The following is a 27,928-nucleotide window of genomic DNA, read 5'->3' on the forward strand; positions in this document are numbered from 1 at the left end:
TGAATACAGTATGTCAGGCACTGTTCTGAGCACTTGATACAAAGTACATCATTTCATTATCACAAGAAACTTGCATTATAATTATCACCATTTTACAGATGTATAAACTGACACAATCACAGGTTAATTAGTTTTTGCCTAAGATCAAATAGTAAGTGACTGAACTAGGATGTAGACCTCAGGCAAACTGGCTTCAAATCGCAGACTCTGACTCCTTTCTTTACATTTTCATCACTCTGGAGAGTGAGATTTTTTTTATCAGTAGTTCTCTTTGTTCAAAATGCATCACAATTGGGCCTTTCTAAGAGCTTTATTTGTGTATGCATAGTAAGGGAAACTATTGCCTCTGGCAAGAGGTAAGAAAAAAGGAAACAGTTTTCTCTTCCTTTTTGGTCCTATCACAATTCAATGAGCAGCAGCAATGTTGGTTAAAAAAAAAAACAAAAACCAAAAAACAGAAAAACCCAAAATATTCCCCAAATTATCTTTACTGATTTAGCAGTGGGATCTTATTTTATCAAAATGATGCCAAATAAATGAGTAAATACAGTTGAAAATGAACAGGTGCTGTATGTTTGCTCCTATTACTACAAAAGAATATTCAAATTTTTTTTGCAGCGCGCTGTCAGAAGGAATTTTAAAGTAGTCAAGTTGATTATTTTCAAAGGGCTATAATGTTCAGTTTTAACTCAGGTCAATCATCTGCAAGTTAAAATTACTTAGAAACGTACTGTCCATAATTAAGTAATCTTACCTACTAATATTATAGAATAAGGAGACCTTTAGGTGACATGAAATCTGTCATGTTAAGTGTGCCCCTAAGCCTTTTCCAGATTGCTCATAAGATTTCTCATTCTCTAGAGAAATGTGATCTCTAAGAAATAAATGTCTCTGTCAAGTCACAAGTAATATGAGCACATGATGAAAAAATGGAATTTTTTTCCGTCTCATAAGGGATATTGCAGTATTGTAAAATTGATTTTATTCCTTGTTATTTAAGTTCTCATGGTCATTTTAAGATTTACCTTCTGCATATAAAGTGAAGGTTATGATGCTTTTTAGGGAGGTGGGGAACAGAGGCCTTTGGGGACCAGGAGAATATTTTTCATATGAAATTCTTTGTCATAAAATGCTAATGTTGGTGTTCTTGTCTTTATGTCTATGCATTCTTTAGCTATGAGGATAACAGACCCTTCATCAAGTAAGAATGACCTGAATGGCTGATAAATTCCATTTATCAGTGTGGTCCCATGAACCAGCTGTCAGATCAGTATTGAAAAATCATTAGAGCTTCTGTCATTCACATTGAGGCAGAAGAGCAAACTGTGCAGGAAAATGATCAGGCATACAACTTTTATGCAGAATAAATATGCTGCAGGTGTATTGCCAGAAAAAAATTCTGCTTCACCACTTTTAATTGGATATCACCTGAATTCAGTGCCACAGTAATAGCAACTTCATGTGGTACAGACTTGTTTCGCTTTTAGTAGCTTTCTCCTTTCATTGTGATGTGTTCCTCTGTGCAGCATATGTCCTCGTTACTGTTGTTTGTTTGGGCATCATTCATCTAAAATTATTTTGTGATTTAGTGCTATAGCTTCAAAATGATCTTATGGGATGCAACTACCCAGTTGCAATTGGTATTAATGAATTTCTACATTAAATATCCAAAAAGGAGAAAAACACCTTCAAAAGTTAAATTTTACATATACAAAATTATCTCTTTCAAATTTGACATATGTCACTTGATTCCTGATCTAACTGTTTATGAACGTACCTTTTAAATTTCTGAAACAAAGCTGCAAGTCTGTACTAATCTAATAAGAATAAACACAAATGTTAATATTTGGGCTCTTTTCTTTTGTACATTTTTAAATTACATGTCCTGCAACAAAACTTAAGATTGGCAACCGATGGGTGACCTTGCTATAGACTTTCAGTTTGTTCTTCTGGTGAAGAGTCCTTTGTTTTCATTTTCTCCAATACCATTTCACTTACTTCTTCATGCTCTTGCTTATTTTTTTCTTTAGGAATTGGGCTCATTGCTGTTTTATATCATTAACGTGGGCCCATCATGTCTTTTTTAGTGAATAATAACTGACTTGAGTATTTTATCCTATCATTTTATTTCTAAAACTGAATAACAATTTTGCCTTTATTTAATGGTGATTCTTCCCATTTTTCCTTTTTCCAATATCTGTAAGAAGCTGAGAGCATTATCTTGAAAGTTCTCATATTTCTGAATCTGCTTGTAGAATAAAATAGTAACATCCAAGATGTTTTCTAATTCATATAAGCAAACATGCCACACACAATAGCAAGCTTCCTTTAGGCGTTCTTTACTTAAGAATATTAATGTTTTAAATCAAACATGTTAAACTTAGCGGATATTTGCATCTGAAATACAGGGACTGATGGTTGTAGAAAAAAAACAGTAAATATTTGAGATTAATTTTAACAAGACGTTAATAATATTTGACTACTTCAGGACATATTTTTCTTAAGAGGTAACTTTCTCTGAAAAATTTATTAAACCCAGCTTCAAATTATATTAAACATACGTGATTTTTTTCCCTCTTCATTTTGCCAAGTTTCAATCCCCATAAATATTTCTTCCTTAGACAATTTAAGTGGAGGATATTAGTCTGCTGGAAAAAAAGTATTAGTTTACCCTGTTCAGATAAGATGTGCTGGGAAAGGAAAGGGTGGGTTCATTAGTGTGTAGGATCCATGCTGGCGTGGGATTATTCTCCTATATACTTAGAGAGGAGTCGAGAAGATTCCATTTTCAATTATTAGATTTCTATCGATTGAAAAGATTCATTTTATGTTGATGGTAAATACATAACACTTAACCACAAATATATGGGTGTCTCACCCACTAATTACTATTGTGAATGGCAGCTTGGAGGAAACTAAGGGAATGGAGTGAGAGTGAGAATTTGTCTTGCATTCTGGGCTCCTTTTTCATACCTCTCCATCCCCATTCTCAGCTTCATTTTCTCCCTTGAGTTTATAGACACTGCAGAGACATGAAGGTGCCCTGAGCCTATTTTTCAACAAAGCTGCCAACTGCCTGGTTTCCAAAGCCTAGTCCAGCATAACTCAGAAGACAGCAATCTAAAGGCTGAAAGAGAGTAGATGGTGATCTTGAGGGGAAAAAACTTTTTTTCCCACCCACTGTATCTCACACTTGTTCTATACTTAACTACAGAATCAGAAAAATAGAACTTTAAAAATTCATACGTGTATTCAATACACTGGTTCCTTCTGTTTTCGTCAGTAAACACTAAATATTTTATGGAAAAGAGGAAATTTGGGAAAATGGGGTAAAAGTGTATCAGATGAAGCAGTAATGAAAAGAATCCCATCAAACAAATGTTACCATACCAATGAGACCAGTGGAGACTAACATCGCTTTATAGACTTTTCTCCCTCGCCATTCACCATAATTACATCTCCATATCATTTGCATATGTGCTGCAAATATATGAATAATTTAATAGTTCAAATCTGCTTTTGCTTAAATGAATTTCTGTGTTCGTATCATTTTCATTCATATATATCTCCTCAAGCTTGAACACTTGTAAGTTCCCATTAAAATCTTCAAGTACTTAAACCACCTGTGTTACATTTTCTGTCAGTAAAACTTACTGTAACATTTTTTTCAGTGTCAGTACTGTTGATAAGATATGACTGTGTTAATTAAAGATGAATTATTTGATAACCCTTAACTTTCTCTTCTCTCTGCAGGTCATGGGTTATAGGTGCAATAGCTCTTCTCTGCCTGTTAGGATTGACCTGGGCCTTTGGACTCATGTATATTAATGAAAGCACAGTCATCATGGCGTATCTCTTCACCATTTTCAATTCTCTACAGGGAATGTTTATATTCATTTTCCATTGTGTTCTACAAAAGAAGGTAAGCTAGGATTCTCTATTCAAGAGTAAATGGCATATTCTATGATAGCAAAGCATTCATAACATAACTCATTATTGATGTGTTTGTCTCTAAGAAATAAATAACATTAGTTCATTGATTTTATTTTTATAATGTAAAAACAAACAGACATAAAATGCAAGCATGAAAGTTGGTGAATGTGTTTAACAGCAAAAACAGAATCAAAGTATTTTCTGATTTGGACAATACATGAAAATTATGTTCTTGCAGACTTGACCTTATAGTCTTTAATATTTTTATTAGTAACACATGGAATTTGTATATTAAGAAATAGCTTTTTTAAGATATTAAGGAGGCATAGGATATATGTGTGTGTATATATATATATGTACATATACCGCATGGTATAGGAAATGTATATTTTGTATTTTATTAAAAACTAGGTTGTATATAAATATCTATACATTTCACAATAAAAAAAAATTTTTTTTAATTAATGGTGGGAGTGCTTAGTAAAGGACTCTGTACTTCCTTTCTTTAAAAGCATCTTTTATAAAACCTATGATTTTGATGATTAGAAAGCAATATTTTTTATATTTTTTATTTATATTATATTTACATTTTTATATGGTCTATTTTTGTGATTTTTCTATATCTACAAGGACCTAAAATATTCATTTTCAAAGTTAATTTTAGCAACCGAACACTTCGTGTTTTTTAAAACTCAAGATTGATTTTCTCATCTGATACATTTAACTCTGTTAAAAATATGGTCTTTATAGTTATGTTCACATAGATCCCTCAACCAAGACTGGGTCTGAATCCTCCTTCCTCTACTTAAAGGCTTGTGTGACTTTGGGCCATTTAATTAACCTTTATATGCCCCAGTTTCCTCATGTGTGAAATGGATGTAATAAAAATAATTATGCAATATTGAGAGGTGGCTCTGAAAATGAAATGGTAAAATGTGAATTTGTTTCTTTCTAAGAAAGGGACTTGAAATTTTTCTTTGGAAAACAAAATAAAGAGTAAAAATATCTATCTGTATGATTTTTGGCTTGAGAGACTAATAGACCAAAAATAAAAATTTAGAAAGGTATCCATTTTTCAAGATGAGTCCAGTTTTATACTGTTTCAATTTTATGTGGTGGTAGGTATTAAAAATATATTGACATGATCTTAAATACAAGCTACAATGGTAATGATGACTCAGACCTATAAATGTAGGTTACAGAAAAGAAAAGAGATTATGATGTTGGAGAGGAGGGATTCTAATCTGATGGATTAGAATTAACTTTAGAAAAGAGCTTATGTTGGAATGGGTGATTCTTCCTTAGTATACATATGCGCTAAATTTCAGTTTTTAACCCAATAAACGTTTATCTTTTTTACTCATGGCCCAGTTGATAAGGGTGCCTCATGGAGGGACACAGGCTGATGAAGACTCAACCAGCCTCACTATATGACTTCCACAGTCACTTAGGGTGTTGATATCCAGCAGACAGTCTGAGAAAGAAAGGATCCTGTATAAAAGGTCTGGAAGTGGCTCACATCACTTCTACTCACCCTCCATCACCTAGGACACTATCAGTGGTACCACCTAAACTGCGAGGAAGACTGGGAAACATAGTCTACCTTTTTGACCCCAGGAAGATGAGGAATTGGGTATTACAAACAGCTAGCAGTCTACCATACTTGATGAGTGTTAAGAGTAGGAGACATGTGAATGATGAGAAAGAGTTAGAAATGGAAGGAAGGCGGTATCTGAGGAGAAGGATGAGAATCAAGATAATACACTGAGTTAAAGATAGGAGAAAATGTCCAGAAGTAGACAGTGGTCAGTATTATGAAACACTTCAGAGAAGTCAGAGAGACTAAGCGCTTGGAAAGATTTCTAGATTTTTGTAGAAGAAACCTGTAACTGATTGTCAGAGAAATACATGGAACGATGGGAGAAAAATCAGGAGATTAAGGAAAAGGTAGCATTTGTCCATGTAAATAAGGGAATATTGGGCCATCATGGTTATAACTTATTCAAATATAGTGAACCAGATTTACCAAGTATCTTTATTTTATATATTAACTGGAAATTGGACTAAGAAGTTTTAAGTTTTTAGAGTGAATATCGAAATTTTCTACAGGGCAGAAAAGATTTTTTGTATTTTATGCATGAATTACTTTGGTTGTGATTATTTTTTATTAGCCAATTTCTAATAGAGTTTTCCCAATTATTATTTTTATTTTTATTAGTCTTACAAATACACATCACTGGTATAACTAGGAATTGCATTTGATATCCAGGCAGAAATACTGAACGTCAGTATCTAAAAACAAGTCTAGAGTTTTTGGTATATTGAACATATTTAACAGAAGTGAAAATCTTTAAAATATATGTCATCAAGCTCAATTTTGTGATTCATTAGAACAGAGTTCAACAAATTCCAGCTTGTGGGCCACATTTGTCCATCTGCCTTTAATTTTTACAGTCAGTCAGCCAAGAATGGTTTTTACATTTTTAAATGGGTACATTTAAAATTCAAAATAAGTACAGTCACAGCATCCTTGGTTTTTCCTCTTGATTCACAAAGCCTAAATATTGACTGCCTGGCCCTTCATGAAAAAGAGTGCCAAGCCTTGATTTAGAAGCTTACTTTTATGATTTATAGTAACTGGTAGTAAGTGTATTATGCTTTCATCCATTCTGTATTTTGAATTTTTTTTATTTTGGTGACATTTTTATTGGATCAAGGCCCAAAATCAGAGAATATGGAGGACATGAAATTATTATTCACTTCTTTTTTCTATAAAAAAGTGAAAATATTTCTCTTTGAATCTGCAGAAACTTTCTTAGGAGATTTTATTTCATTTTTTAATTGAGCTATAATTGAGATATAGTATTGTGTAAGTTTAAGGTGTACAATGTATTGATTTGATACATTAATATATTGTGAAATCATTACCACCATAGTATTATCTAATACCTCTATCATCTAACATAATTACGTTTTCCTTTTTTTGTGGTGAGAATATTTACAATCTCTCTTAGCAACTTTCAAGTATATAATACAGTATTGTTACTGAAAATCACCTTATACATTAGATTCCTAGAACTTATTCATCTTATGGCTAATAGTTTGTACCCTTGGACCAACATCTCCCCATTTCCCCCACCCTCCAACCTCTGGTAGCCAATCTAATCTGTTTCTATGAGTTTGCCTGTTTTAGATTTGATATGTAAGTGATCCCATACAACATTCATCTTTCTCTGACTTACTTCACTAAGCATAATGCCCTCAAGGTCCTTCCAGTGTTGTTGCAAATGGCAGAATTTCCTTCTCCTTTATGACTGAATAATATTCCATTGTATATAGGTGCTATATTTTCTTCATCCATTCATTCATTGGTGGTAACTAAGATTGTTTCCATATCTTGGCTATTGTGACTAACACTGCAGTGAACATGGGAGTGCAGAAGTCTCTTTGAGATCCTGATTTCATTTCCTTTGGTTATAGACCCCGGTGTGGGATTGCTGGATCATATATTGTAGTTCTATTTTTAATTTTTTGAGGAACCTCCATACTGTTTTTCATAGTGGCTGCACAAATTTACATACCCACCAGCAGTGCACAAAGACTCTCTTTTCTCTATATCCTCACCAATACTTTTTATCTCTTGTCTTCTTGATGATAGCCATTCTCACACATGTGAAGTGATATCTCATTGTTACTTTGATTTCTATTTTTCTAATTAGTTATGTTGAGCATCTTTTCATGTTAAACATTTGTATGTCTTCTTAGGAAAAAAAATGCCCATTCATTTCTTTTGTCCATTTTTAAATTGGATTGTTCTCTTTTTTGCTTTTGAGTTGTATAAGTACTCTATATTTTTTAATGTTAAACCCTTATTAGATTTACAATTTACAAATATTTTATTTAATTCTTAGATTGCCATTTTATTTTGTTGTTTCTCTTGCTGTGCAGAAGCTTTAGTTTGATGTAGTGCAATTTATTACTTTTGCTTTGTTGCTTGTGTTTTTGATGTCATATCCAAAAAATTATCACCAAGACCAATGTCCAGGAGCTTTTCCCCTATGTTTTCTTCTAGGAGTTTCATGGTTTCAGGTCTTACATTTAAGTCTTTAATAGATTTTGAGTTAAATGTTGTGGGTGGTAGGGGTTCAATTTCATTCTTCTGCATGTGGTTATCCAGTTTCCCTAACACCATTTATAGAAGAGAATGCCTTTTTCCCATTAATTATTCATGACCCCCTTGTCAGATATTAGTTGACTGTTTATGCAAGGGTTTATTTCTTGACTCTTGAGCTGTTCCTTTATCTATGTGTTTATAATGTACCATACTGTTTTGATTACTATAGCTTTGTAGTATAGAGTGAAGTCAGAAAATGTGCTGTCTCCAGCTTTGTTCTTGCTCAGGGTTGCTCTGGCTATTTGGGGTCTTTGGTAGTTCTGTAGAAATTTTAGGATTGTTTTTTCTATATCTGTGAAAAATATCATTGGAATTTTTATAGAGATGCATTGAATCTATAGACAGCATTGGGTCATATGGACATTTTAACAATTTTACTTCTTGTAGGAGGTTTTTCTAAAGCCATCTGATTGAATTTCAATAATATACTCATTTTAAAGTAGTTGCTCCTATGATTAGAGAATTATGAAGTATTTTATTTTTGAGATATTTTGTTTTATTAGATTATTTGTTGATCAACTCAACTCATTAACAAAAATCAAACTTTGAGTTGTCACTCCTTTTTGAAATGTGGATTGCATGATTGTGTCACCAGTGTCTCCACTGGTGACATTAAAATTGTTACTTTTTCTTTTGTTATGCACTCAATTATGTGATATATCTCAGAGGGTTTCATAATTATTTTATTTCTGATCAGAGAGTATAAAACAAATATTCTATTGGTCAGGTGTATTTTCTTTCCTATCTTTATATATTCTAGGACAACCTCACATTAAAATAGTAAGATGCAGTATTTGATTGGGGTAAGATGGAGTATCATGTGAAATATTGGATTGCAATAGACAAATGATTGAGCAGTCAAATAGCTTTTATTGTAATCTAAAGAGAAATATCTCGTGGACATTGTCCATGTTATTTTGTTCTCTTCTTTTTAAAATACATGCTTACCATTTCAAATCATAGAAAAATAAAATCAGTAATGATTCAGTAAATAATCTAGCTAAATGTGGGACTTGGCTTCACCAGATATCTAGATTTACTGACTGTTTATATAATCAGTTCAGAACATTTAACTGCTGTTCATAAATGTAAATAGTCCATGATGAATTCCTGTGGATTATACACTATTGCTGCCTTTGTAAGTAACAGGAAGGCGGGTGGGTCTCTTTCTCTCCTCTCTTTCTGTCTCTCTCCCCCCCAAAATATATGTTTAGATTATTAGACCATTAGATCATTTCATTAGAAACCACGTTCTCTTCTAAGAAGAAAAATATCTCTTGCTGAGTATATTAGGAAAAAAGAAAGTGGGATGTAGGTTATGATCAAAGTTTAGGTTCTTGGAGAGGCATCATAAATTCAGTACAAGTTGTAATTGATAGTACTTATTTTCAGGTGGAGATTATTTTAAGCTTCTTCAAGTTCTAATTAAATGTTTGTCCTTATTTTTTCCAGAGACAAAGAGGGAGATCATCTCTTACTTTAATAATAATATTAATAAAATATAATGCCTTATGTTGGTCTTATGTAAATACTGGAAATGTGGCATTTTAGTAAGACTTTTCTGACCATACAGCATCTATGAGATTTGGATTTTTTCACATAAGGCACATCACTTAACCTTTTCAGTCTTTCAGTTCACTTTCATTACTTAATCTATTCAGTGTTCTTACCTATAAAACGAAGGTAATAATTATTTCCCAGAATCATTTAGAGGGAGGGGCCTAGCACAGTTCTTAGCAAATAGTGGTTTAAAAGCAGATGCTTCTTCATCTCACCCTCCCAAACTCACGTATCTTGGACACACACACAAGTTAACACGGACTTATTTCTTTTAAAAAATAAATAAAATATGAATTAGTAAACAGTGGATAAAAATAATTATTTCTAATTATTGATAAATGTAGCATAGAAGAGACTGATTGGAAAACACATTAATATAATTAAAATATATTTAAGAATATGTAATTTGGGCATTACCAATCAGAGAAAGGCCTCAAAGATTAGCACATCATGCCTCTCTGTTTTACTCATGCTGAATGCCTCTTTTTTCTTGTTTGTCCACTCTTTCAACTTCATCGTCTAAACTGACAAATTCCAACCTATCTTTTGAAGATTCCCTCAGAAGTCCTCTTCTCTGAGCCGCCTTCCTTGGCCCCCTACCTACTTCCAGTAGGCACTCCTCCTCCATGCTTTGATTCACCTGACTCTGTCTTTGTTCCTACCACATTATGTGCATTCAGTGAATGTGAGTTCTCCAGACAAATCTGAATATAGTTAATCTCTGATTTTGCTATATCTACAATAGAATGAACTTAATATGTTAAGATGTAATGTTTAATTTTAAATACTAATTTTAATGTAGCATTCATGCTTTTTTTTGCTTTTGACTCTAAATAGAGATTTCTCAAAAAAGCATATTTCTATAACTTTGTTTTAAATAGTATTACATTGTCACAATATATGGAAATATGAACTTAGGTGAAAGCAATAAAGAGCTAAGAATAACATATATATAGTCTTATTTCATAATTAATGTAAAATTTTGAATGTAAAACCAGTAAGTTGTCCTAGAATGTGTTTTTAGTTGATGAACATGTAATCAGTGATTATTTTTCTTGATGTTGATAGTGAAGGTGTGCTTTAGGGCAGTTACTTGTTTATTTCTATTATGTATTATTTGCCTAAATAGGCAGTAGTCAAAATTTTAAACATTATCCATGTTTTTTACTACAACCAGGATTAAGAATTTAATCACAGTGCTATAAAGAAAAGCAATCACATTTCTCTGTGGTTATTGACTAGAACTATTTTGAGGGAATAAATTTTAAATATTTTGAATTTTATATTCCCAAGTTGCAAATTTGACCTCCTTTAAGAGAAATGAATGTCTAAGAAATAGAAATTTAAAAGAAATGCTTGGCCGAACATGTTCTTTTTGCTCTGTTCTGTCTTAAAATTCTGTCTCCTTCTTCCTTTCCCTCTTGTTTCTTCATCACTCTCCTCTCTAACTTTCTCACTATATTTCTGCATAAAGAACAGCTGTACCCAATAGGTGACTTCATATCAAATCTACGAAGCTAAAAATAGTGTCTTGAAGAGTCTTAAGTTTTTTTTTTTTTCAACTAAGAGATTGTATCATTATGGTGTGATTGGACACGTATGTGTGCACATGTTTTGAAAGCCTCCAATTATGCAAAATTTCAATCTTGACAGGATGAATATTGTCTTATAAAATATACGTAAAATGTATGCTGAAAACAGTTTCTTGTAACTGTAGGGCAAAAAATTATTGTATTAATTATCTAAAAATAAAACTCACATAGATTTTATACCACATTTTCTAGCTGAAATGATTTACTTGCTAACAGAAGTTAATATTTTTGACTAGGTACGAAAAGAATATGGAAAATGCCTGCGAACACATTGTTGTAGTGGCAAAAGTACAGAGAGTTCCATTGGCTCAGGGAAAACATCTGGTTCTCGAACTCCTGGGCGCTACTCCACGGGCTCACAGGTAAACAATGTTTGTTCATTAAAATGAAATGTCTCTAAAAAAAAATAAAGTCTGTTACCTATATTATGTTATGAGTTTCTGTCCTTTCTTGATCAGATCTATTTTCTATCCCATGTTTAACAAATTTACTCTTTTTGTTTCAGTGTGTCTCAAATGAGAATGGTCATGACACGAAATTTAAGAAACCAAAATTGCAAAAAATTTGTGAAATGTATAGTCTAAGTTTGCATAATAATTAATAATTTCAGAATGTTCCTAGTCAACTGAGTATAGAAGATGAGGAAAGGAATTTGGCATTTCACCCAAAGTTCGAAGGAAGTAACATTTTATATGTATGATTCTTGAGTTAATTTTTTCTTTTAACTAGCATAGCAATTCTTTATCACACACTGAAAATCCTTACTGATTAAATGATATGTTTAGTAAAATAACAGTTATAACTGGTACCATATTGTATGCTGGTAAGTTGAAGAACAAGTCAGGGCAATGAGAATCCCATAACAGCATCATTGATTTAACTGGTCTAAGTGCTACTCCCATCAGTCCTACAATAGATTTAGCAGCTGCATCATCCCTTACCAGGGAAATTTGAAACTTTGAGGGAACTTGTCTGCCATTTATCCCAGGCCACAGTGTCAGTTCAAATACTATTATGTAGAAATTTCAGCAAATCTAGGATGCTAAAATAAGCCAGGTAAATAAAAGACATAAGATTATGTGTTATGCATGAGTTTGAGTTCAGACTAGCATTTTTAAGACTGCATGGTTTGGTGGGAAAAACAGTCATTTTTTTTTCTGTTGCTAACTGAAATTTTCTGAAGGAGACCTTAACTTCATAAATAAAATTATAATCAAGAACTTAGTTTTTTTAAAACTCTTTTAGCTCCACCTATAAATCTATTTTTTATTTTGATAATTTTATATATAAAATAAAAAAGATGACTTCATTTGTTCTTTAATTAATTCCTAATTGGCTTGTAAATTTAATAGATAAAATTCTCCTAAACAGTTCCACCATTCATATCCATAGAAAATTAAATATCCTTGTAACTTTCACATATTACTTACAAATCTAACATATCTGATTCATTCAAACATATCCACTGTCAGACTGGACAGTTGTACACATCTAACTAGCACTTGAAAAACCTATAAATCAAAAATAGTGAACAATGTTCTCATAAACAAACACTTTCCTCAAACTAAAGGAATTCTCTTTTAAAATCTTACAAATAAAATTGCATATCTAATGTCAATCTAATAATTCCAACTGAAAATTTTAAATCTAATATATAACTGTCAAACTTATCAGACTATCTTAACACGTAAGCTAATAACCACGAAATATAATGATCATGAAACTTATTCCTACCCATAATTTACAATCACTAATAATTTGTATTTGTTTTAGTATTTCTATACCTTACTGAGGTTGCACAGTTGCAAATTGGGGGAAGGAGTGTACCAGCTTAGGTGCACTGAGATTTCTGAATTTCAGACTACCAAATTTGCCAGTTCGGAATCTGACGTCTCACATAAGGTAGGGGGCGCACCTGAATGATGCTTCCAGCATGAGTTCCTTATAATCCACTCCTTAATTTTCAACCTGATGATTCTTATCTCTCTTCTTGTCTCTCTTTTTTGTAACAGTCTTTTCCACAACTTTTAAACTGAAATTTCCGAGATTCTGTATGTCATTTAACTTGATTAGTTTCTGCATGCTTTTCATAAAACTGAGCTTATCAACCATCATCCTGTAGTCATTTTATTGACATATGCCCTTGATGAACAATAATATTTTGGAGTTTCATTTATTATGTTAGAACAGAGTTTTGCAATGTTTAGCATTACTTCTAAACTACAAGATAGGACAGTGCAGCTTAATAAAATAATCATAAATTTAATGGGTAGATAGACCTTGGATTGAATTCTAGCCTTGCCATATACCAGCTGTGACACAAGTTACTAAACCTCACTCTCCCTCGGTTTTTTCATGTGTAAAGTGGTGGTAGTAATACTGACTTCTTACGTTGTTAGGAAGACTGAACTAATGTATACAAAACAAAACAAATTGTAAATGCTCAACAAATTGGAGCAGCTACCACTTACTAGTGTCATTATTACAGAAACTATTTCAGGTATATATTTTAAAGCTGTGTCATTTTTTCACTTTTATAGTTATAACACCATAATTCTAATGTTGGGGGAAAAAACTTACATTGTTTCTTTATGCTCATTATAATACTAATTCTGATTAACTATGACAATCCAACCTATATAAAGTAATCGTTACTTAAATTCAGTCTGTTTAGGTAAAAATAATAAATATTTCATATTAGCTGTGAACTTCCATGAACAAAGTCTAGAATACTCACTGATATTAAGGTAAAATTCTGGGAGTATAGATGCCTTTTTCACATCAGAGAACTTCTAAAATAACAATCCTGAAATTTTTTATTAAGAAATAGTTTCTCTTATATAATGCCAAGCAGTCTTCTAAGCTCTGGAGATAAAATATTAAAAGACAAATAACTTCCCCTATGATCTGGAGCTTTCATTCTAGTTGTAAAAGGCAAAAAATGCATTAGCAAACAAATAAACCAACAGAGAATATCAGATTATGAGAGCTGGTAGAGAACCAAATATCTGTATCCCAAATAATGGGATACAGAACGTCCAGGTGTTTACTTGGATTAAGTGCTGGACAAAGACTATTTGGGGAGATGACTGGAAGGAAGTTCAGGGAAAGAGAACTCCAGGTGAGAGAACATCTCATATAAAGCCCTTAAGTGGGCAGAACTTGCAAATTCAGGAATAGGAAGAATGTCATTGGCTAAAGCAGTGAGAGAGTAAATGGGAGATGAAGTCAAAGATATTAGGTATTTGTAAGGGTATGGAAGTTTAGAATTTATTTTGATTATTGTAGAAAGCCAATGGGTCCATTTAGAAAAGGAAGTGACAGGAAATCACTCATGTAATAAAGATCACATGGCTAGTATGTAGGTAATGGAGGGGTGTGATTGGCAAGACTAAAAAGTAAAAATCCTCTCCACTGTTGGTTCCCATACCTACTTCCTGGTACTAACCACTTATAAAAGGTTGATAATACCCCTAACCACACAAATGTATATTCACAGAGATATGTACAGGATTGGTGTGTGTTTGTGTATTTATAAAAACTATGGACTGAAGTATTGTCCTTTCCACTTTGACCTTTCATTAACTGTTCTGTCATTTATCTTTCATTTGTTTTACTGACTTTGTAGATGTATTTACTTTTATTATATGGTATTCAAAACATAAAATATGTAGCACATATTAAATTGTGAAGCATTGTAATAAAATCAACACCTGTGAACTCATCATCTACCTGAGGAAATAGAATGTTTTCCATTTGTTTTTCTCTTCCTGAAACCTCTCCCTAACTCATCCCTGTGCTTCCCTACCAGAGACACTCTACTAACTTTGTTCTTCATTTCCTTGACTTATTTGAATAGTTTATTCTTCTTCAAAAAAGATGTTGTTTACTCTGCCTTTTAAAAAATCTTTCTTTAAAATGATATCTTACTGTATATGTTCTTCTGTGACTTGCTTTTACTCACTCCCACATTCTAAGGCTTGTCTGGTTCATCCCATGAACATTTAAGTGCTGGCTCTGTGTCACACATACTATGTACTTTTCCTCTGCCTGTAATATTTTATCCTTTTCTCCTCTTCCTACTCAACAATTATTTGATATAGTGTGGGTACTTTTTAATCTCCTAGATTAGGAGCCAGATGACTGGATTCAGATATTGTTTATGCACTTACTTGAATCTGTGATATTGAACATCTTAACCTCTAAACCTCAGTTTTCTGATGAATAAAAGAATACCTACCTCAAGGAATTCTTGGGAGGTTTCAATGAGTGAATACATGAAAAATACATAGCATAGAACATAGAATTAATAGAAATATTTGAATATTATATATTTATATATATACTCATATATAATAATTACCATGTACTAGGCATTATTTCAGGTGTGTGATACATCAATGAACAAAAAAAGACAAAATTTCTGTTCTTCTAGACCCTCACACCTAATGCAGACATTGGACATTAAGTATTAGACATTAATGAGGGGAGTATAGCTCAGTGGTAGAGCACATGTTTAGAATGCACAAAGTCCTGGGTTCAATCCCCAGTACCTCCATCAAAAAAAATTGGACGTTAAATATAAATATAAGAATTAAGTACATTATAATAATACAGAGTATCATAGAAGATAGTAATGATTCTAGGGTCAGAAATTGTAAAATTGGGTGGATGGAGTACAATTCTAAATAGGGTGATCTAGTGAGGTCTCTTTAAGGAGAAAATATTTGAGTAAAAATTAAAAGAGATGAAGGAGTTATTCATATCAGTATCTGGGAAAGGAGCACCCGAGACAGAAGAAACAATTGTGCAAAGCCTAAGGCAGAAGCATGCTTGGCATGTTACGGAACAGCATGGAAACAGGTGTGGCTAGCCCAGGTAGGAGAGACTAACAGACGATAATAATAGAAGATAATAGAGGCAGTTCAAATAAATGTCACCTAACAACGATCATAATTCCATCAACTCTCAGTTGAGATGTCACTGCTTCAGTGCAGTGTTTGCAGATTTTCTAGACAAGGACATATTCCTTTATAATGTGTACTTAAGATGTCTCCAAAATTATGTAGTATAATAAACATTAACAGAAGCACACAAAATATAAATGTATGGCACTGTGATTTATCACCCTTCCTCAGGTCGAATTGGGAGTACCTCAGAAACCCTTTGACCTGTTCTCAATCATCCACCTCAAAACATAACCACTATCTTAACTTTGAACAGCAGTTCTTGTTTTGCATGTATTTGGTACTTTTTCAAATGAAATTATTCTGTACATATCCTTTTATGTTCTCCTTCTTTCCTTGGACATCTGTATTGCTTTTTAATTTTCATTGCTGTATATTATTTGATAATTTATTCATCTCTTCTGCCATTAATAGTTATTTGGGTTCTTCACAGTTTTCAGCGATAATAAGTAATGCTTCTGTGGAGATTTGTGGGTACATGGACTTCTGCATTATTTCTGTTAATTAATATTTGATTAATCTGTCACTTACTGGTCTAGCAGTCCCATGAAAGTAAAGGTGGTTTGTGTTTGCCTTTCCCCTTTGTAGTTCCTAGATTAGTATTTGGCATGTGGTAGAAAGGAATTAATATTTTTAATTAACTAACTAATACAACAAATATAAGAGATTTGTCTCCAGTATTTCAGTTTGAAGTGTTGGAATATTTTTCAGTAGAAACATTTTTCTAGTGCTCAAGGTCTAAATCCTGCAGTGGTTTTCTTATTGTACTCTCATTAGTTTTGCTGCTTATGTATGTGTTTGCTGACCTATGTAACAATGTAGACAATATTTCTGAAGAATAAACTTGTCCCAAAACTTATAAAAGTAGTTGTCTAATATTTTAAGGTTAGATACTCCTATTATTCAAAGAGTTCAAATATATTTGGACTATAACCCATTTGTGAGCTTGATTTCCCCATTGCTACTAGTAATAGTTGTTATAACTTTTTTATCTTTGGAAAAGCTTCTAAAAATATTTTGTTTCTTGGTCACAAGATTGTTAATACTCAATAAAATAGCAAAACAATAAACCAGAAAAAAAAAGCCCCCCAAAATGGAAAAATATTACACTGCTTTCTTGAATTATCCAACACTTAGAAAATTGAATTTGAGAATATATATAATGATGTAAGAATTTTCAGTTCTGTATAAAACTTCCTACTGTGAAGAAATGAATAAAGATGAATCGACTTCCTTTATCTCCTTCAAAAGAAAGAAAAGTCAAGATAGTATGTAACCTGTAAAATTACATTGGTCTTCTTACAAAATTTATGGAAAATGTTGAGTTTAGTAGCATTTGGGTAGTAGTCCGTGTTCTTTTCTTACAAAACTACTTCTCGCAAGATTCCGATTTCTTAAGCTAAATCTTTTGTTAATAAAACTGACAATTTAATGCATTAAGTATCCCATTCCCATAAAAGTTACAATGAAAATAATTAGTTTTACTTTAGAAATTACAATTATTAAATTCTGTCTAGGACACATTTTTATGTATCTTAAACATATTTAAAGAAGAATAGTACATTACATTTATTCCTTTTAAAGAGCTGTAATTATTTCTGGTATAAGCATTTAAGAATACTCTCAATGAGAACCAGTTATCATCATTAATTTAGTTTCTGATATTCTCATGCTACTCTATTACAAGCATGTAGAAGTTGTATATTTGCCATATGCCAGACATCTAGGTCTCCTCTAACTATAACAGAAACAAAAAAGAGTAATTTGTGTGAAAATTCACCACATGGTGAGTTCATTTCCTTTTTTCCCTTTCCCCATCCAGAGCCGAATTCGTAGAATGTGGAATGACACGGTCCGAAAGCAGTCAGAGTCTTCCTTCATTACTGGAGATATAAACAGTTCAGCATCACTCAACAGAGGTAATTAGAAATGATTGTTCCTACTTATTCTTTTTGTGATTATTTTAAGAAGTTCTTAAATGCATTGCTTTATTTTTAACTTCTGGACCTTGTTCCATGTGATAGGAATTTTGCAGGAGTATAAAACCTAGTTGAGTGTAGCAGTGAGTCTCATTATTCATAAGTCTTTCTTTTTCAATCCTGAATTTTCAGGAAATCTTTTCTAAAGAGAAGTGTAAAAACGAGCAACTTTTTTCTTTAGTCATCTGCCACCGCTATAAACCGGTGAGCTGTCAGGCCTCACTGAAAGCAGTGGAAGTGGGCAATTATGTGGCCGTATAGTCCGCTGAGCATCGTAGAGTTCCACATTGTCCCAGATACAGAGCAATTTCACAGTCTTTGTGGAAGCAAAATTATACTGTCTAGTACATACTTCAGGCAACCTGTGTATTGGGGGAAAAACCACATCTAATCTTAATATCAAAAAGACTTGTCCAGACAATATTGGATATTTAAAGATTCAGGAGAAGAAAACATATAAATGATTTTTTTGGTGTGTATGTACTTCTAGTTAAAATGCTTCTAGGGGCATCATTTAGATCTTGCAAATGAAATTTCCTGATGTACTGTTCTGTTTGTGGTTGATTTTTTTATTCTCTCTCTCTCCTCCCTTCCTCCAGCACCTACCAGCATGTGTGTGTGTGTGTGATTAGAATTAAATTGGCTGCTATAAAAATGAGTTGATAGAATATTTGTGGAAAGCTGGAGTACACTACAGTTAGTGCTCGGAAATCTTTAGAATACAGTTTTATCTGGAGGTGGGGGGTGGTGTTCGTATGAGCATATGCTAATCCCAGTGTCCTAAGAGAGAGTTTTTTAATGTATATATTCAGTGGTTACTTTTATGATCAATATCGTTTTTTTTTCTTACCTCCAAACTAGAATTATTTGTTTGTTTTAAACTTGTTTCTGTCAGCTTTTTGTTATACTGAATGCTACTTAGAAACAAATAATTTAACAATTACAACTTTGATACAGGGATTTGCCCACTTATCCATATTACGTATAATCTTGATTGACTTTCATACGTTATTTGTGGCAGTGATGTAGTAACTATAATCTAGTGTTGATGCTAAATTGTCTACATCACTTTTGCTTAAGTAAGGAGAGTGAGTGCAAATATTTCTCCACATATGAAGAAAATACATTAAAATAAAACAGTTACCTTCTTGTACTTTGTTTCATTTTTAGTTTGTTTTCAATAATTTCTCTCAAGTATTCTTCTCTTTTAAAGTATTTTTTAATGGTTAGTTTGTGAAAATTTATTTAAATATGAATACTCAACTTTTTTGACATACTTTCCAAATCATAGACAACAAATTGCTTACAAATGCTTCCAATGTTTAGGAATTCATTTTCTTTCACACTGACAGATTTTCTTTTTTCTTTAAATAATCTCATACATAGGAAATTTACAGTATGTTCCTAGAAAAACTTTTCTCATTAATAGGATTTATTATTGGAAGTATCTTGCATCTAATGATCACAGCAACCATAGAATAAGTGTTTAAACAAAAGATGAAAAAAATATGATTTTAATGATGCAGTTTATTTGCCTACTGTGAAGATGGAGAAAATATGTAAAATAACTACTTGGTCTAGCATTATGATTTATGTAAATTTATCTAAATTTATATAAACTTAGCAAGGTATGTAGCTTTATTAAAAACTATTTTAAATGAATAATTTTTATGACCTTGATTTTAAGGTCGGTCACATTATGTAACATTGCAGTGTTCTTTTTAGTTCCTTCTCAAAAATTTCATCAACTTGGAATATGTGATATGTGGATGAATAGGTCAGTTTGAAATAGATTTAAATAAAATAGTTATTTTATATTGTCTGATCATATGTTTAAATGCTTTTAAAAATCTTTAGCTTTAAAAGGTATTTCTTAAAGTTATTGAAGAAAGGGTATAAAAATTTCTTGGAACATCCAACAAGTTATTTTAATGATGGCTTAGGGGAGGGTTTAAATTGAATTTATGATTTGGAGTATGTCCATGCAGTGATCTTGTCCTTCAGGATACATATTCTTCCTTTCACATGGTGACTTTAATGGTGGTAGACATCACAGTGGTCTTCCTGATCTCCTACATTAATTTCCCAGTTCCCCCAAGTCAGTAACTCCTCGTTTTATTCTCATCTCATTATTTTTTATCTTAGATGAGTGCCGTACTTTAAAATTTTATTTCTTCATATTATATCTCTAAAACTAGCCTTTAACCTCCTTCTTTAATCTTGTCTTATTTCCCAGGGTCCTATCTTCCCTGCATTCAGGCGTGTGTATCATATTTAGGTAGGTGGCATCCAAGATTCACCTTTCCAGATAAACTTCAGTCACCTCAGCAACATAATTATTCACATCTATTTATTCAAAAGACTATATTGTCTATTATTCAAATAAAACCTTTAGGCATTGCATTTTTACATCATCATATGTTCTAACTTCCCATTCATTCTTAGTTTCTTACAGCTGGAATTATTTTATTTAATTCAAACTCCATTTTCTTTTTTTTGTAAGTTAGATATATTAAATCTCATGTTTGTCTTTGGAATACTTCCGGTCTTTGAAAACTATAAGAATTTGTCTAAAAATTAGTCCTATTTTCACTTTAGGGTTTCTTTCCTATTCATACCACTGCCTAATTCATCAAAAGAATAATTATTTTAAAATTCTGTATGTCTTATCATCTATTCTTCCAAATAAGAATCCATCATTATCATCTTTGGGATTCATTAAGAATAAATCATCCACCATACAGTGCAGAAATCTGTCTCAATAGTTTTTATTTTTTTTTAATCATCTCTAATATTCTGTTCTTGAACCAACTTGTTGCATCCTGTGTATCAGATTACTTGTTTAGATATCCCAGTGTGATTAACTTGGTTACTATTGAAATTTTTCTCCTTGGAATCAAGCAAGACCTTGGAAGATTTATCGATAATTTTCAACTCATGTAACCATTCTTACATATTCTCTTTGAGACTTTGTTATTTGATCACCTCATCTCTTTAAAACCTTTTATTACATTTGTCCTTTGAATATCTATAGTTATGAAGATGTTTCCAAGTGTTCCCTGTACATTTGAAAATATTTTTCTTCTGTTGACTTGCTTGCTCCAATGCTACACACCTATGCAAATCCAGAGTTCTTTGGAGCCAATACCCATAACCCCAGGACTACCAACCATCAAGTTTACTTCACCTGTGCCACTGTATACACAGGTAGGAGGTTTTTGAGAGCCTTAAGGTGATGGTTCATTACAGAGGGTTTCAAGGAAAGTTAACTCTAATTCAAACCCAAGTTTCACAAACGCCACAGAAAGATTTGTTTATTTAAATATACACTGTTTGCACATACCTTGATGTCAGTCCTCAATCCCCAAGCTCCTCCCAGGCCACTGGAAATCTAATCCAAATTTCTAGTAGCTTCAACTTCCTAGTGATAGTAGAAACAATTCATAGCTATAGTAATCTTTCCCACCTGTATCTCCTACCCATAATCCCTGCTGGCTAAACCACATTCTGAATCATTTAGATTAACGTTACCTGTAAAACTTGAGTTTGATCCCAAAATGAAGCATTTGGGGAGACATTTCTCTGGTGGTTCAGTTCATTGTTACACACATTTCCACTCTGTTTGCAGATTTATATAGAAATTGGGATACTTTCTGTAATTAAATTTTATTAGACTTTATCATCATGAATAATGTAATTGCATTTCCCATTTTTTTGAATTTAATAAATAGAACTGACATCAGAAATTTCAGTTTAAAATCAGATTTTGCTAGGTAGCTTCTACAAATATGGTATTGTTGTATGAATTGCAAAAAGATGCCCCTTCCCCCCCCCCCACCCCAAGCTGTGCATTGCAAAAATGTGCCCCATCTGAGTGGCAGAACTGGCAAAAAGGCACTTCTCCTTCTGAAACTATAACTTGGCTAGCATTGTGAGTTTTTATTTACCCCTGCCTCCAGTCCTCCTTCTCATCAACCTCCCACACAAATTAATGCAATAGAGATTTTTACACATGGAGAATTGATCTGCAAAGCTATATATATTTAAGCCAAATTTAAGTGTTACATGACAGAATAATGTCTGATTTGTAGGTGTGTAGCACTTATTTGTTAATACTGACAAATTCTCCTTTCAAGGTTCAGATTTATGTTAATCTACACATGCATTCTCAGTAAATTTAAATAATTAGCAAAATTATGATGGCCTATGGCAACCTTGTCATAATTTTTAAGGGTAAATTTTAGTTCTCAGTGGCACAACTGTCTACTGAAAGTTGACCTCAACTGTTAGCAGCGTTGTTGATACAAAGGAGAAAAGTGCCATCAAATAGACGTTTGCAAATAGTCGAGTTACTTGTTGCAGTTTTGCCTAGCAGTTTTGTGAATGGAGTTTGGTAAATTGCTCAACTTCTCAGTGTCTGTGCAATAGAGATGTAAATAGTACCCACTTCAGAGGGGCCTTGAGTGGGCTGAGTTAGTATATGTTAATTGCTTACAACAGTGCCAGGAATATAATAAGTACTATTATTATTATTATTATTATTATTATTATTATTATTATTATTATTTTATTAAGAAGTTCACTTATATTTTCTAACAAATGAAAACTGGTCCTTGGCAGTGATTTCAAGTAATCAGATATTAAAATTCATCTTTCATTACTGAAGATTTCCTTTCCTTTTTTATTTTCTACTAATAGGTGGGAGGAATGATGTGGTTACCTGAATGTCAAAAGAAATAATAATTTACCTAAGATGATGTTCCCCTTGAGGCTAACAAAAAGAAATAAACTAATAAGACTTGAATTGTCTCTTTTAAATTAGAAATTAAATGCAAATTACATCTGCCTAGTTGTACTTCCACTTTTGATTTATAACTATACTTCAGCATTGAAGAAATAAAAGTAAAATACTTCTTCTCCTTACCTGAGAGAACAATATAAGCAGACACTGGCTTCCTTTCCTCCAAGCCCCATCCTACCACTTCAGAAGCATAGCGAGCACTAGTTCAATTCAGACAACCGTGCTGAACACCCCGCTGTGTAGCAGAATAGGGATGTGATCCCTTCATTCCCTTTTTAAACTCATGTCTTCCCAGAGCCTGTATTGTCTTTCCCAGGAGGATGGTCACTGGGGCAGAAGAAACTTCACAGTAAATCACCTGCCATCTCATTGATATTCAGGCTACTAAACATAGTTTGATTTTATGTTTGTAAGGAAAAATACAAATGAAAAAGTGTAAGTGGTGTTTCACTGCAGTTAATGATTCTGTGAATTAAAGCTACTCATTCACTCCACCTTATTAATGCCAGTAAATATAATTTGACTTATATGCATAAAATATATCATATCTCCCCCAAAACCTTGCCGTTTTGAATGATTATAAAATCATTGGTTGTAAATAGAAACCAGATCCTGATATAATCTGACATCTATTTGTGGAATTTTAGAAACAGTTAATGATATGCCTAAGAATAGTTGCATGACTAACAAATTAGGGTAGCCTGTGTAACAAATTACTTTTTGTTATGAACAAATATTGCAATGATATGAGTGCAAATACAAGAAGTAGCCTATGGCACGGACATGTTTTGCATTTGAGATTCACCTTTGTGTTCTTTATATTCTTGATTGTAAATGAGGCAACAGTATTTTCTGTGTTAATTTCTTTCCTTTGATGTGTCCTCAATAAAGACATAATCAGAAAATGTACAATAAAATAAGGAACTCCTCTGTTTTAGGAAAATCAGTTTAATACACAAAAGCAAAATATGTACAGATTTTAAAAGTGAAATGCTGCATCAAATAGATAATTAAACACTGCTATTAATGTCCTGATTCCCAACTCAAGGAGACCAAATAATTTTCAGAATGAACTCTTCTTGCAAAATGAAATATATTAAACATTGATTTCTAGTCAGTCAGGGGCAAATGTTCTTACTATAAGTTATTAGCAAGAACTGAAAAAAAAAACTTAAAATGCTTGCCCTAGTAAGACCTTTTTATGTTTTGCTTTTAACTTTGTCTCTGTTACGAATTCTTCAAATCATTCAACCTCTGACAGCCAACTATACAATAGTAAACATTCTTTTAATTTATTACTATTATTATAGCTTTCAAAGATCCCTTCACAAAGAGGGCTATTTATGTAGAGTAGGTTCCTCACTTTTATGGTTTATTATTCTATTGCCCTTATTGCCTTGTATATAGTTAACTGTATCTCTTACCTCTTTATTAAAAATCAAACAAACCATAGTGAGATACTTTGATAACTTCTAAATATAGTGCTATAGAACATTTCCAGTTAGTTTTGGAATATTACTTTTGCTTTGTATAGGTTGCTGAGGATGTAATTCTAAACAGCATCTTTTTTTGAGAACTAAATGTGGATACTCCAGCTTATCTTCAGAAATGACTGGTATTCTTTTCTCTGATAGGACAATATGCCTCTTTATAATCTTGATCAGTTTGCGATGTCTGCTTTAGTGTGTATGGCTGTCATTTACCTATTTTACACTGCTCGTTATTTGTTATCCATTATCTTATGTCCATCAAGAACCTGGGTTTCTTGGTAGCTTGTCCAAAATCATATGGCTAATAAAGATGAAATCTAGATTCCGAACAAGATCTTTCTGATCAAAAAGCCCTACTTACAGTAATAAAAATGTTCACTCTTTTCTTATGATGATAGTTTTTCATGAAGCTTGCTGAAGATTAGAATTAAGATATTTTCCAAGAATGTATTTCAGAGTGATTTTTATCACCTTATATGGAAATAAGATATTCTTAAAGCACAATTATTCACATCTTTATTTCTTAATTTCCTTGATGTGCTGTTCATTTCTTTCTACTTTATTTTCTTCAAAGTATAGTTCTTTAGTGTGGATCCATCCTATTCATTTAGGGAAAGGAAAGCTTTAGAATATTCTGAATATATGGGGAGATAAATTGACCAGTTACATTTCTTTTACAAAGCTATTCATTATGGAATAGGCTGAATATACTATACATAACTGTCCAATTGTGGGACTTAAGTTGCAAGAATTTTATAATCCTTCTTCTCTCCTGGAAGTTCCCAAATACCAAAAAACTCAAGATGTTTTATTAGATACTTTTATCTTGAATTTTCCATTTTTTGTATTTTAGTAAAAGGATGAACATTTTGGTCAGAGCAAAGATTGTGTTAAAAAATCAGGTACATAGTTTTTGCCTGTAATCATTTAGTAATAGAACCAAAGATACAACTTTCCAAAATCTTTGTGCTCCTGAATTTCATATTCCTTGAAACTGTCCTCTCTCCGGACAATGTAATAATGCCTCGAACAAGTAGGAAATCTATTTGAGTTGACTTCAGATAGGTAGTGATAATATTATAAATTAAACTTATAACTTTTATATGCCACTTCCAGTTTTAATAAAAACTATGAAATGTCTTATATTCAAAATTTAGAAACAAGCAAAACCAGATTGTACCTCTCACTTGGAAAAATATTCCTACTGTATTATAAACATAAAGGTTGTGATGATATAAATACAGTATATAATATACAAAGTTGACTTACAGAGAAATCACTTTTTGAAATTATTTTTTTCTAAGAAATAGATTATATTAACCTGTATGTTGTATCTTGAAAGTGAAAGTGGCCCTATTAGGAAAAAAGGATACTTAAGTTGCCCTCACTGGTAATTGTGTAGTATCCAAGTAAAACAGCCCCTGCTGGAGGCTTGCACTTGCATAGTTCAACCTTACATACTGCACACCATGTAAAAGTAAGTGTTTATGTGATACCCTCCTATGATCTCCATAATAGGTTTTCCTCATAATTTATTATTAAGGAGTGTGGGTGCTTCAAAAACTAGGACAAGTTACCACCACATTCATAGAAAGTAATTTACAACCTCAGAAAATCACTGGAGAATTAAGAAGGATTTAGGATGATATACAGATTGAAGGAAGAGAATTAGTCTTGATGTAGAAAAATAGAAACAGTACGTTTCCTGAAACAACCTCAGTCTCAACAGAGCAGAGCTGATTATGATTATATGACAAAATAAGCCTTCTCTGAACAGCATCATCAAGACTTTTTATTCATAGATACCTTGTTTTAATTCATACCTACTTTTCTCAGGCATACTTTTTTCAAATAAAGTTTCGAATTTAAAATTCTGGTTTAAGCCAGGATAGACTTTCTGCATGTGAGCTCATATAATTTGCACGATATAAGAAAATACACCAATACAGAGCAGAGAATTATGCAGAAAGTTTTATTTTCTTCAAATTGGTAAAATATTTTATATTTTTAAATAGTTATTATAATTTATTTGTTCTGAGGTTTCTTTTATTCAGCAAAAGTGCAAACTAGTGTGTGATTTACAAATAAATACAGCTATGGGAATGCCTACATACCACGTACTACATACTAATTCTTACTGAAAAGAACTGTGGTTTACTTCCATTTATCCTGTGGTTAAGTGCATGGCCCATTATCTTTAGGCTCAGTATTCTTTGTTTTGAATACTATACCATTGTATTTAAAATGCCCAAGTTAAAAGCACACAGAAATACATGCCTTTGAACACAAAAGATGAGTTTTCCAGATGAATGACTGAGTAGTATAGTTCATCATTTCCACTGTAGACCAGCCACTTCCTATATTGTGAAGCAAAGATTCATCGAGAATTCTGAGTTGCAATCCACAGTCAGAAAACCAAAGATCTCTGAGCAGCTCTGTAATTATGGAAAAAAATAACAGTGAATATCTAATGGCATCAGTTTCTTCATACGCAATGCAACTGGGTTGTGTTGCATTTCATGGCAAAAAAAAAAAAATATGTGTTGTGTGTGTATGTATATATAAAATACTTTAAAGCTTAGAAGAAGATATATCTTAGATTTTAGGCTAAAGAAGGGATTCTTAAAAAACAAAATAACAAAATAAGAAAGATCATAAACTGTAAGAAAACTACAGAAAAGATTCTTATCTCAAAATTTAAACAGTACTCAAAACAGGTGAGCTACTGGAAGGAAGTAAAACAACACGTGTAATGTTAGTGACTACATTGTACAAAGAATGTCTACAAATCAATAAATAAAATTCAGTAACCTAAAATGTATCTGGGCAAAAGATAGGAACAGGCAATTCACAGAATGGGAAACCCTTACAGCCAATAAACAAACGAAAAGTTACACCATCTCTCTGGTAGTCAGGAAAATGCAAAGTGTAACAGTAATAAGAGATTTTTCATACTCAGTCAAATTGGCAAAATCAGTCTGACAATACCAAGCCCTAGCGAGAATTTAAGAAATATACAGTTTGTGGAAGTGTGAATTGATACAAACACATCTGATAGCATTTTGGCAATATATTGTAAATTGAAAACGTGGACAACATATGACCCAGTAATCTGACTTATAAGTATTGATTGTAGAAAAACTCATGTATCTGGGCAAGAAGACACGTATAAAGCTAATTAGTGCAAAATAAGAGAGACTAGAATAGGTAATTTCTAGGGTTCCCAATTCTAAAGCTCTGAATTTATATATTAAAATACGGGCAATACCTCTGCATCCAGAATACTTTGTTTTATACTGAGCTAACAATAATGCAGTCTGTACTCTGGAGAAAAGTTGTCATTGAAACCCATATTAATATATTCCCAGTGAATGAATTAGCTATTAAAAGAAGCTAAAGTATCTCTGAACCATTTGAAAGAAATTTAATAGG

The 27,928-nt window shown here is 32.4% G+C and overlaps 1 protein-coding gene across 14 annotated transcripts in view; it reads left to right on the plus strand.

The window, feature by feature from the left end:
• ADGRL3 (adhesion G protein-coupled receptor L3) overlaps positions 1-27,928 on the plus strand; it is an 826,419-nt gene that overhangs the window by 683,817 nt on the left and 114,674 nt on the right. For 8 of the 14 annotated variants that reach the window (XM_064484960.1, XM_064484967.1, XM_064484927.1 and 5 more), the window contains 4 exons: positions 1,175-1,201; positions 3,754-3,922; positions 11,496-11,621; positions 18,049-18,145. In XM_064484960.1, the coding sequence (XP_064341030.1) occupies positions 1,175-1,201; positions 3,754-3,922; positions 11,496-11,621; positions 18,049-18,145 (419 nt within the window). The remainder of the gene's footprint in view (positions 1-1,174; positions 1,202-3,753; positions 3,923-11,495; positions 11,622-18,048; positions 18,146-27,928) is intronic. The other 6 variants (XM_064484939.1, XM_064484949.1, XM_064484964.1 and 3 more) reach the window with 1 other exon arrangement.

This window comes from Camelus dromedarius, chromosome 1 (assembly GCF_036321535.1).
Source record: "Camelus dromedarius isolate mCamDro1 chromosome 1, mCamDro1.pat, whole genome shotgun sequence".
Lineage (NCBI taxonomy): Eukaryota > Metazoa > Chordata > Mammalia > Artiodactyla > Camelidae > Camelus > Camelus dromedarius.